At 45.4% G+C, this 12649-nt stretch overlaps 1 protein-coding gene across 3 annotated transcripts in view; it reads left to right on the top strand.

The window, feature by feature from the left end:
- Window positions 1–12649, top strand: part of LOC308310122 (spermatid perinuclear RNA-binding protein-like) — a 194182-nt gene that overhangs the window by 161049 nt on the left and 20484 nt on the right. For all 3 annotated transcript variants that reach the window (XM_080756243.1, XM_080756244.1, XM_080756245.1), the window contains exons 9-13: window positions 1574–1685; window positions 3177–3274; window positions 5736–5841; window positions 6100–6183; window positions 9225–9433. In XM_080756243.1, the coding sequence (XP_080612369.1) occupies window positions 1574–1685; window positions 3177–3274; window positions 5736–5841; window positions 6100–6183; window positions 9225–9433 (609 nt within the window). The remainder of the gene's footprint in view (window positions 1–1573; window positions 1686–3176; window positions 3275–5735; window positions 5842–6099; window positions 6184–9224; window positions 9434–12649) is intronic.

The following is a 12649-nucleotide window of genomic DNA, read 5'->3' as shown; positions in this document are numbered from 1 at the left end:
GAAAAAATGGCGCAATAGGAGGGCTGTGGGCAGTTGTTGTTTGGACATTGAAGGACCCCTTGCCGGCAACATGTAGTAGGCCTATAGGTGGCAAATTTCATGCCTGGCGGAAAATGACGTGATCACGTAATATCAAAATACTACCAACACACGCACGCCGTTTTAAAAGCTTTATAATAGGCCAATAGATAGATGTCATTAATTGATTTCTTGCATTATTTCACCATGCAGTTTATCCAATATTAATTCATAATTATATGTGATTGACCCAAATCCACGCAAACTGTGGCTATACCCGCGGCAATTCGTGCATCGTCGGTTACAGACCTGTGGTTGTCCAATTAGACCCCCTGGTGGTCCCCAAACTGCATGTTGAGAGCCAGTGCACTATAGCATTATAGTTTACCAGGGGTGGGCAACTTTGACCATGGAGAGGGGCACAACATGTGTGGCCAAATTTGACTGAGGGACTGCCATTGTATTTTTTTTTTAATTTTCGTTTTTTCATGTCATGTGAAAGCAGGGAATCATAGCTTCAAATTGACATATTGTTTGTGCAGTTTGACCCACCAGTTTTGGAGATATGGCTTATAGAGTATAATGTCTTGCAGAGAAACAGCGAGTTGAGAGAACAGGCTTGTGAAAGGTTCACTTCTGTGTAACATTACACCTAGCTACATGTCTAAGCATTTAATTAATATTTACATTTCAGCTCTGACACTTATTTCAGACATGCTCTAGTATGTGAGTCTGCCTGTGCTATTAACTCATTTTGGATTAAAACATTTAAAAAAAAAAGTTTTTCTCCTCTGGTGAAAAGCTGGAGGTTGTGCGATGGCAGGCTTTCAGTCAAACCTGGTCACATTTATACAGTCACTCCAGAGGGGCCACATTGCATATTACGGTCGTAGCAAAAATAGCCGATCTACAAGCTCAAAACGCGTTGCACTGCGACGCGTTGAGAGCTTGTAGATCAGCTATTTTTGCTATTATTTGAATTGAAATCCTGAGTTATTATTTTGTTATTTTTCAATTGGCATCCTGAAAAGTAACATTTTTATTTAATTTCAAATGCCTTTCATTGTAGTTAATTGTATATCATTATTCTGATATTAACTGCGACGCGTTGAGAGCTTGTAGATCAGCTATTTTCGGGGCACAACCCAGCACTCTTTAGCTATAGTGGAGATGCGGTGTGTAACGACATGGATTTCTAAACAAATGTGTATACAACGCAAAATACTATGTTCAAGTTCAGGAGACTTTGGGAGGAAAAACAAAAACATTCTCCTCAATGCGGCCTTCCTTCCGGGACGGCATGGAAAGGAAACGAAACGAAAGGAGTGGCATTTGCATTTCTTTCACCGTGCAGTAAATGCTGCATTCGTGGGTCTGGAAAGGGCAGTTGTTTTACAGACGGGTAAAAAGGGCAGGTGGCTGAAGTCCCCATTTGATGTCTATGTGTGCTACATCCCTGCTTGTGTGTGTGTGTGTGTGTGTGTGTGTGTGTGTGTGTGTGTGTGTGTGTGTGTGTGTGTGTGTGTGTGTGTGTGTGTGTGTGTGTGTTTTTTAGCCCCTGGAGTTGATCTGTGAGAAAGCCATCGCCACCTGCAACCGACCGCTGGGTGCCGGTGAGGCCCTGCGCAGAGTCATGGAATGCCTGGCCTCGGGCATCGTGCTACCAGGTATGAACCAATAGCCTACTTACAGTGGGACCCCCAGGGGTCCTTGAGGGAGTTCCAGGGGGGTCCCCATGAGCTAAATGATAATTTGAAACCAAATGGGTCTGTAACTCAAAGAGTGTACAAATGGAACACTCTATGGGGTGCGGCGGGCACGTATCCTGGCACTGGGGGGACCCTATACGCGGTGCGCGGGCACGTATCCTGGCACTGGGGGGACCCTACGCGGTGCGCGGGCACGTATCCTGGCACTGGGGGGACCCTATGGGGTGTGCGGGCACGTATCCTGGTACTGGGAAGAGGGGTTCTCGAAGAAGTTCCAAGGGGTCCCCAGCAAAAATGATAGTTTGGAACCAAATGGAGCCTTATGGGTCTGTAACTCTGAGAGGGTACAAATGGAACCAAAATGTGGTTCCATTTGTATCACTCTGAGTTAAATTAGCATTGATTGTACAATATAAATCGGGGGTCCCAGGGATAGAAATTACATGAAATGGGGGTCTGTAGACTACTAATGCATGTCAAACTGGGGGTCCTTGAAAATAAACGGGTTGAGAATCACTGCTAGAGCCGTACAAAAAATATCTTATTGGGGTCTCTGGCATATCTTTTCAAATGGTGGTCCACGGGCTAATTGGTGTAAATGTGGGGGTCCTTGACATGAAAAAGTTTGGGAACCACTGGCCTACTACATACTAGGGCTTTAAGCAACTATTCGACTAGTAAATCCACTAGTCGACCTTGTTGGTACCATAGAGTATTATGTGACAGGGGCCAGCAAAAAGGACCTCAACTCGATTTTTACAGATTACAGATTACAGAGGAAACCCTGAGGCGAAATGGACATAGTGGCCGAATGAAGGTATTGCAGCCTGGCCCCAAACACATGAACGCGCTGGTCCATTGACTATCATTGTGCACGTTCACGACGGCAGCACGCTCGTTCGCGTTTGTGCGCGTCAGTGCACGTTCAACGGCAGCGCGTTCATGTGTTTGGGGCCAATCCATCCCAGAATGCACTTTGTTCCTACACGGAAGGAGGAGTGAAATCGCCTCATGCGCTTTTGAGCAACTTAATGCAAGTGGATGGAAGGAGAACTCGGGTGTCCTCTCTATTCATATATACTCTAAGGTTGGTACTAGTTGACTAGTTGATAAGAAGAACAAAAAAGGGGGGGAGGGTCCCGTTTTTGTAGGCCTCAAGATCAGCTAGATTATAGTTATAGTCACCAATGTACACAGTTTAAAAAAAAAAACTATTACTATTATTTATTCTTTTTTATAATTATAATAGCTATGCCTAATTAACGACTAGTAAAAATGATACTACCCGGTATGAGTTAATAGTTTACGCGTCACGGACCCCGTCGGAAAAACACCCATTGTCAAGTTGTCTTCTTGTGTGTGTTTGCGCGTGCGCGTGTGTGTGTGTGTGTGTGTGTGTGTGTGTGTGTGTGTGTGTGTGTGTGTGTGTGTGTGTGTGTGCGTGTCCAGGCGGTCCAGGGCTGCATGACCCCTGTGAGAAGGAGCCGACAGACACGTTAGCCAGCATGACTGACCAACAGGCTGAGGCCATTACCTTCAGAGCACAGGTAGGTGCACACTCACACATGCACACACACACACGCACATACACACACACACACACACACACACACACACACACACACACCATCTACAAAGGCTGGTAGATCAACATGACATGGCCCTAAATATATATAATTTACATTTTAATATAATACAAATATAGTTTTGGCATCTGCCACTCATGAATTAAGGTCACTTGATTGATTGACATCAAAAAGGTCCTGTCAGCTCAAACCCACAAAGCATTACTTAATTGTTCTCAATAGTGTTGCGCACAAACGGCAGTATAGCATCACAAAGTTATATGTAAAAAACTATACACTACCAATTCTACCCAATTTGGGTAGATCTGGTTGAGCTGGTTATTTTGAAAGTAGCTCTCAAGTCCAAAAAGTGCCTTCTAAAACGGTCAGTCCCAATACTTGATTCTGATTGGCTGGTTACCGTCACGTGACCGTTGTAATCCCCACCTTCAATCACTTCATATCATTCCCAGCTGATCCCGCAGCCCTGTAGCTGTACTGGGGAAGGGGAGCACTTGATTGCCTTACAAGCCCATGCCGCGCGGTGCCGTCTAAGCCTCTTAAAGGAGAATTCCATACTAAAATGCTTTCTTACCTTTCTTTGTAGTTGTTACGTCCCCACCAAAGAGGTCCAGGTGTTATTTTGTGCAAAAGCTCCTTATTGGCTATTTCCCCTACCATAAGCCCTAAATGAATTGCATTTAATTGAATGGGATGTATGGGGTGTTGTGCTAATTCGCTTATTTCCATCGAAATAAGTAGTAAAGTGTGCCACATGGGTTATTATTTACATTATGAAGAGAGGATATATACAACAAAAATCTAATTTTGAGCGATGGAAATAAGCGAATTAGCACAACACCCCATACATCCCATTCAATTCAATGCAATTCATTTAGGGCTTATGGTAGGGAAAATAGCCAATAAGGAGCTTTTGCACAAAATAACACCTGGACCTCTTTGATGGGGACGCAACAACTACAAAGAAACGTAAGAAAGCCTTTTAGTATGGAATTCTCCTTTAACCCTAACCCTCCATCAGATACGCCACTGACTAAAAACAAGGAAGTGTGGCTCGCTCTGGCGGGCGCAAAGCGTAGCTACTTTTGTGAATTTAAAGGTATATTCAGTGATTTCACTTAATTCAAATATCACTTATTTTTTGTGATAATCCTCCCTACTATAGAGTGTGCTGACCATATAAGGAGTTCGTCCCTGTCCCCAGTTCACCACTGATAAAAAAGACGTAGGTTTTGTCTCTGGCTAGGTTGGCCCAGCCTTCATCCAATCAGGATAGAGAGGGGGGGGCCTTCCGCCAATCATGATCGAGCGGGGGGGGGGGGGGGGGGGGGGGGGGGGGGGGGCGGACCATGGTGTGCATTCTGTTGGCCTAGTTGCGTGACCCCCACTGTTTAGCGTGTGCATGTGCACACGTTGTTACCGGGGCAGACCGGTATCATCACTGAATGCTCCTTTAATAGTTTTGAGGTTAATATTCATCGCTATATGTTTGTAACCGTTTGTGGAAAAGCAATAAGCCACGCGAGGCCCCAGCTTATAGTTGGAGACACTCGCGTCTCACCACCCATTATACAATCCACGGTGAGCTGAGACCTCTTGTGGCTCATTGCTTTCGTCACCTCCATGGCTTAGACTGAGGATCCTGCTGTCATGGTTCCTTTGAAGGCAGGCAGAACGAGGGTGGAATGACAATAGGGCTAATTGGGTTGGGTCAGATACGCAACGGGCTGCGCAAAAAAGCATGGAATACGGATGTGTATATTACAGGGAATTCAACTCCCGTTAAACTTTACCAACAAACTCCGGTAAACTCCCGAATTGTACCATCACACCTACCGTATAAATGCCTGCTAAACTTGAGGTTTACGGGCAAATCTATTGCCCATAATTTCCCGTCAACTCCTCTTTTCACGCAGTCTAGGGGATAGGGCGCGCGCGCACGCACGCACAGAGAGAGAGAGAGGGAGAGAGAGAGAGAGAGAGAGCTTATGAATATCTGAGATACTTCTCCCTAATGTGCAGTGCTGGAAGAAGTGCTCACATTATTATGTTTTACTTAAAAGTAGCAACAATGCCACAACGTAGAGATATATATAAGTTAAAGTCCTGTATTCAACATTTTACTCTGGTAAAAGTACAAAAGTATAATGTCATGAAAATACACTATAAACCTATAAAAGTATACTATTGTGCAGAGTTTAAAAAAAACATCTTCACGGGAGAGCACGTCCTATAATAGGACTTTCTCTGTGTGCGAGCGCTCGTTTCATTTCTCTGTGGCAACAAACATCATTTCTACTGTACATACTGTATATATATAGGCCTACGCATTGTTGTGCTATGATGACGTTTTCATACCATTGATTTGTGTGTGTGTCTGTGTGTGTGTGTGTGTGTGTGTGTGTGCGCGCACATTCGACAGCATGCCTTGAGACTCATGGCATTCGGACAGATCTACAAGGTGTTGGAGATGGAGCCTCTTCCCTCAAGCAAACCCTCGCAGAAATACCCTTGGTCCGACAAAGAAGGTCTGTCTGTGTCTGTGTCTGTGTCTGTGTCTGTGTCTGTCTGTCTGTCTGTCTGTCTGTCTGTCTGTCTGTCTGTCTGTCTGTCTGTCTGTCTGTCTGTCTGTCTGTCTGTCTGTCTGTCTGTCTGTCTGTCTGTCTCTATTGCATTGTCTGAAGGAAGCCAATGTGTGTGACTGTACACAAGATGTAACGATATAAATAAAACACACCATGTATTCTCTCTCTCTCTCTGTCTCTCTCTCCCTCTTCCCCCCCCAGGTTCAGGTCTGAAGAGACCGTACGAGGACGGAGCGATGGACGACAAAGATCTCATTAAGAAGATGAAACGGAACCTGAGGAAAGGTACTGTATATGTCAGTGCTTGTCAATCTATTGAAAATAAGATTTAGTATAACCCATTTTTCACCCCCTGTGTTATTATGTGATATCCTGGGCTCTACACACCCTCCGCCAACCTGGGGAGACTCCTCATGCAAGTCCCAAGTTGCTCCTTTACGCCTGACAGGGGGGGGGAGTTGGTTGGACGTAGCGCGTGGAAGGAACACGTTATTCCAACCAGTTCCTTTCCCCTCCATCAGGCGCCCCGGCTGGCCAGGGGGAGGCAGTTTAGAGACCAGGATTACTGCATGTTTTTGTGAGGGTACCTACCCTAGGGGACACGGGGAGAACATGTGAGGGTACCTACCCTAGAGGATACAGGGAGAACATTTGAGGGTACCTACCCTATAGGGGACACGGGGAGAATATGTGAGGGTACCTACCCTAGGGCCTAGGGGACACGGGGAGAACATGTGAGGGTACCTACACTAGGGGACACGGGGAGAACATGTGACTGTGAGGGTACCTATCCTAGGGGACAAGGGGAGAACATGAGGGTACCTACCCTAGAGGATACAGCGAGAACATTTGAGGGTACCTACCCTAGAGGGGACACGGGGAGAATATGTGAGGGTACCTACCCTAGGGGACACGGGGAGAACATGTGATGGTACATACCCTAGGGGACACAGGGAGAACATGTGACTGTGAGGGTACCTATCCTAGGGGACAAGGGGAGAACATGTGAGGGTACCTACCCTAGGGGACACGGGGAGAACATGTGAGGGTACCTACCCTAGGGGACACGGGGAGAACATGCAAACTCCACACGGAAGAACCATTTTGATGAGATTTAGACTTGCGACAATTTTGTTATCGCTGGATAGGATTATGTTCACAGTTCCATTCTATGTATTGGTTATAGCAACTCTCCTTCATTTAGCTGGGGACCACCTGGAACCCCCTCAAGGACCACTGGTGGTGGTCCCCGGACCACTGGTTGAGAACCACTGTGCTATTCTATTCTGAGCTGCACGACGGCTTGTATGTTACATGGCTTGGTTGAATGCTTGATTCTGATTGGTCAATCGGCTGAATACAGCCGTCTGTTATTTCTGGATAATGACCACCACTGATTTACTGCCATTTCGGTGGTTTAAACTCCCTGTCTGTGAATTACCGACAATGACCACCTAGCCTGCATATTATCCCATATACATTTCCAATTTCCAATCCCCGTGTGTACATTTCGACCATTTGAAAATAGCAGATCCACAAGCTCACAAGAGCTTGTGTAGATCTCTCTCTCTCTCTCTCTCTCTCTCTCTCTCTCTCTCGGCTCAGAGGCAGATCAATAGTATCAAAAGCCACCCGAGCGTCTCCCGGCTTTGTGTCCCTGCTGGGCTGGTGTTGCAGAGACACACATTTAACCCATTTTGGGCAGGAACCCCTTTTGGTGTTTTGTTAGATCTACAAGCTCGTAGCGCCGCACCGAGTGCAGCGCTACGAGCTTGTAGGTCTGTATATATATATATATATATTTTTTTTTTTTCTAACGTTTTTAACTCAGGCCTAAATGGGTTAAGCTATTGGAAAAAAACACACACAGAGCCATGGAAAGGCAGCTTTAGGGAATCACACGCCTGCACTAATGAGTAAACTGCCACAACACGGACTTAAACCACTTAAGCCCCGTGTGCACTTGTTGTACGACAAATGGCGGAAATACCGATCACAACAAGCTCACAACTGGTCTCAGAACGACACACTCTCATTCTGAGGCCAAAGGTATTGGCACCCAATATAGTCCACTTGCCAGAATGTGAACCCGGACATGTTGAGTACACCAAGGTTTTATGTTATAAAGGTTGAGTATGGGTCCCCCAGCATGCATACATAGTCTGGATTTACGGTGGTGGGGTGACCACCGAACTACAACATGACGTCACGAGCCGCGGTGAAGAGCAAACCACCGCCACCGCTCCAGCCCTTCTCTCTGTTTTTACTCACCACCGCTCAACGTTATTTCAGCTCCGGTGGTCAGCTCACCACCGGAGCGGTGGTCACCACACCACCGAAAATCCAGACTATGAATAGGCCTTTACTCATTAGAGCAAGCCTGTGTCTCTCCAATATATTGAACCCATTCTGACCTGAGATCAGATTCTAAAAATGTCTTCTACATCCTGACAGTTTCCATTCTGACCTGAGATCAGATTCTAAAAATGTCTTCTATGTCGGTCGCTCTTCGATTTTTCAAAAATAGCAGACCTACAAGCTCGTAGCGCGCCACTCGGTGGCACGCTATGAGCTTGTAAATGGCTAAAGCATAACGTAATGCTAACACCAAAGGGGGTTCCCGCCTAAATTGGCTTAAAGATGTGTCCCTGTGCCTGCAGCGCCACGCGATACAAAGCCTGCTTTGTAGATCTGCTATTTTAGTGCAGCGATATACTTGAGTCAATGTGCTTGGTTCTTTCCGCCACTGCTCCTTAAACCACTTGAACCCTAGCCTATCTATACAGCAGATCTACAAGCTCACAACCCATGCGTTTTGAACTTGTAGATCTGCTATTTTTGGCAACGAGATTTTGGTGTATTATAGACAGAAAAGAAAGGGAAAAAAGCCATCCAAGGTAGTATAAAACAGAGGCTAAGTGGTATGAACCAGTGGTTCCCAAGGTGGGGTCCGGGGACCCCCAGGGGTAGTTCCAGGGGGTCCCCAGGTAAATGATAGTTTGGAACCAAATGGACCCTAATGGGTCTGTAACTCTGAGAGTGTCCATTTTATCAAGCTCATAGGAGCTTGTAGGTCTGCTATTTTTGAAAAATCGAAGAGCGACTGACATAGAAGACATTTTTAGAATCTGATCTCAGGTCAGAATGGAAAACTGTCAGGATGTATAGAAGACATTTTTAGAATCTGATCTCAGGTCAGAATGGAAAACTGTCAGGATGCATAGAAGACATTTTTAGAATCTGATCTCAGGTCAGAATGGGAGGCTATAGTAAACTAGGCAACTATAGTCAACTGTGTGTCTTTTTTTCCCCCCCGATCCCAACAGTCCTGGACAGCAAAGCCGTGGACTCCAACCAGCCCATGAACGCCCTGATGCGCCTGAACCAGATCCGGCCGGGGCTGCAGTACCGCCTGCTGTCCCAGTCGGGCCCGGTTCACGCTCCCGTCTTCACCATGTCGGTGGACCTGGACGGGAGCGTCTACGAGGCCTCCGGCTCCTCCAAGAAGACCGCCAAGCTCCACGTGGCGGTCAAGGTAAGAAACCAAGAGAATAACCCCACTCTGGACGGGGAGGCGCGGGAGGGAACCCCCTTTTTGGTGTTTTTTAACCCATTTTGACCTGTCTTCTAGTCTATGTCAGTCTTTCTCAAACACTTTCATGTCACTTTTCACGATTCTTCAAAAATAGCAGAGCTACAAGCTCGTAGCGCGCCACTCGTTGGCGCGCTACGAGCTTGTAGGTCTTACAAGTAGGTCTTACAAGCTCGTAGCACAGCACCGAGTGCCGCGCTACGAGCTTGTAAGACCTGCTGTAGGTCTTGTAGGTCTGCTATTTTGTCTTGAAAAAGTCTTGAAAAATCTTTTGCTCCTGGGGAATCTTTTCCCTGGAACAACATATTTTCAGATGGGGGTCGGAGGCCAAATACATAACAATTTGTGGGGGTCCTCGACATGAAAATGTTTGAGAACGACTAACATAGAAACATGGGTTTTTCGAGAAAACTGGATTTAGAAGAATAGCTGATCTGCAAGCTCACAACACGGCGCCTCCGCAACACGTTGTGAGCTCGTAGAACGGCTATTTTCAGCACGCGGAAATAATGGACGATGAGACGTTCAGAAACGTTTGCCCTCACAATAAAAGCATGGCTCATAATTATGACGAGACCGAAGCAAAATGGAAAAGGATTACAGATTCGGTGGCATTTCACATTGCAAAAGGGTGCAGGAAGTGTGGGCACCAGCACCTAAACATTCCGGGCACCTCAGTGTTAAATTGGCTATTTTTTCCAAAATGTAAAAAACAGTAATTTAAAAAGGAATTAATTTGGTTAATGTTAATGGTTCGTTGTTCGTTGTTGTAAACGTTTTCACTTGTTTAATCCCAAAGGGGATTTATCTTTCTTTGTTTAAGGTTTGGACTTTATTCCAATATATTAGGAAAATTCACATTTGTTTGCATTTAAAAAATAAAAACGTATTTGAGACAATGTTTTTTCTTTTACTGAAAATAAATCGCAAACGAAAATAGTTTTTTTTTGTAGGCAAAATCGTTGTAGCCCTGTGTGTGTGTGTGTGTGTGTGTGTGTGTGTGTGTGTGTGTGTGTGTGTGTGTGTGTGTGTGTGTGTGTGTGTGTGTGTGTGTGTGTGTGTGTGTGTGTGTGTGTGTGTGTGTGTGTGTGTGTGTGTGTGCGTGTGTGTGTGTGTGTGTGTGTGTGTGTGCGTTTGTGTGCGTGCGTGAATGCGTAGTCATTCCTGTGTGCGTGCACGTGAAGGTGGGAAAATCCTTGTAATCCCAAAGTGGTCTTGAACAAAGATGTTCTTCAGAGCACAGATAATCCGCTATCCTCCACGACACCATAAAAGGCTCTCCCTGTGTTTCCTCTCTCTCTCACACGCGCGCGCGCACGCACGCACACACAGAGACACACTTTAACATTAGAGAGAGATACCCAGCATTTAATGACGGCCTAGTACAAACATGGAAAGCTTTGGCACATATTGAAACAGTTCCAAGGCGATCTATCACAAAAAAACAAAACAATGAAAGGTTAGATCAGATGCAAGCTGTGCAAAGTCAAATTGGGTCTGGCACAGCAACACACCGACGGCTCTAGAACATTCTCCTCGGAGCAAGAGTCAAGGAAGTGAACAAGTGGAGCGTCATCAGAGAGCTGCTACTGGCGGTGTGCCCGCTGAGATGGGCATTTGGGTGTTTACATTTTTACCCAAAATGAAAAAAAGAAAAAGAAAAACGTTACTGTAGACATTTTTAAAGCACAGCTCAAGACCCACTTCTACAACATTGCTTTTAATTGATCTTTTATTTTTTTTGTTATTCATGTCCACACTGTATTGCATTACTGCTTGTTTTTTTAATGTCGTTGCCTTGCTTTTTATTTATTTTTCTCCATTGCTCTGTAAAGCACTTTGAGCTGCATTTCATGCCATGAAAGGTGCTATACAAATAAAAGTTTTATTATTATTATTATTTATTATTATTATTATTAACCCATTTAGACCTGAGGATGATTCTACAAAATGTCTTCTAAATCCTGAAAGTTTTCAACAACAAAAAAACCCTCTGAAAAATGTTCACTCTGAAAGAATATATATCCAAAGACTTGCACCACATTTTCAAGACTTTTCAAAAATAGCAGACCTACAAACAGCGAGAATAGTCCCAGCCGCACAAGCACACACAATCTAGTTTTGAACATTAATTCAAGTTGGAAATAAAGGCTATAATGACAAAGGTAGGCTATTGAAGCTCGTATAACTTCATTAGATCCTTTTTCTTTTTGATCTCATGAATGTTTACGGCTTTGGACTGGGTTTCCAACCCAGGGTCGTGCAGAGAGTGTTAGAGAGGCCCGTAAGAGGGCACGTTTGTACAAAAATAGCGACAATAGCAGATCTACAAGCTCACAACGCCATGGATTTCTAAACAAATTTGCTCAACGCAAAAATACTGTGTTCAAGTTCAGGAGACTTTCTCCTGAATGCTGCCTTCCGGCATGGAAAGGAAAGGAGTGGCATTTTTCACCGTGCAGTAAATGCTGCATTCGTTGGTCTGGAGAGGGCAGTGGTTTTACAGACGGGTAAAAGGGCAGGGGCTGAAGCCCCCTTTGATGTCTATGTGTGCACGTGCCTGTTTCCACCTGACCAAGAGTGGCAAAATGCCAGGTGGAAATTCAGTGCAGGGGTGAGAGAAGGGAGAAGGGGTCAGGTCGTTGTACATATACGACGTACACCTTGACAGCTGGAAACTGTTGTGTAGGCTATACCTGAAACACTTGCTTCCGTTGTCCATTATACAACAGGTCGTTTTGACGAAGCAATCTGATTGTTTGAACAGCCTTCTATAGCCGTAACCTGACGCTGCCAGATCCAAAAAGCTTGCTACACAAATTTGTTTCACAGCTTATTTGGATCTGGGATCGCGGAAGCAAATTCGATGACGGGGCTGTTCCTTTTTTTCAAGATACATGGTAGATGATTGGATGGGAGCGTCTGTCTATCACCGTGTGGGCGTGCAAACACAACCAATCATATCGACGTGTCTATATACCGTCACATCCGCATCCCACCTTTAGCTCACGCTGATTGGTTCGGTGCGAAGCAGATCTGACTCAGGGCTCAACTCTGTCAGAGATCCCAGATGAGTGTTGTGTTGGGGAATATGTTTCCGCAATACCGCCCTCATCTGGCAGCGTCAGGTTACTATAGCCGTGCTTCAAAACCACATCA

The sequence above is a fragment of the Protomyctophum bolini genome, assembly GCF_963924005.1.
Source record: "Protomyctophum bolini genome assembly, chromosome: 22".
In the NCBI taxonomy this organism is placed as follows: Eukaryota; Metazoa; Chordata; class Actinopteri; order Myctophiformes; family Myctophidae; genus Protomyctophum; species Protomyctophum bolini.
Note: the sequence above shows the minus strand (reverse complement) of the source record. Positions and strands in the feature narration are given on the sequence as shown.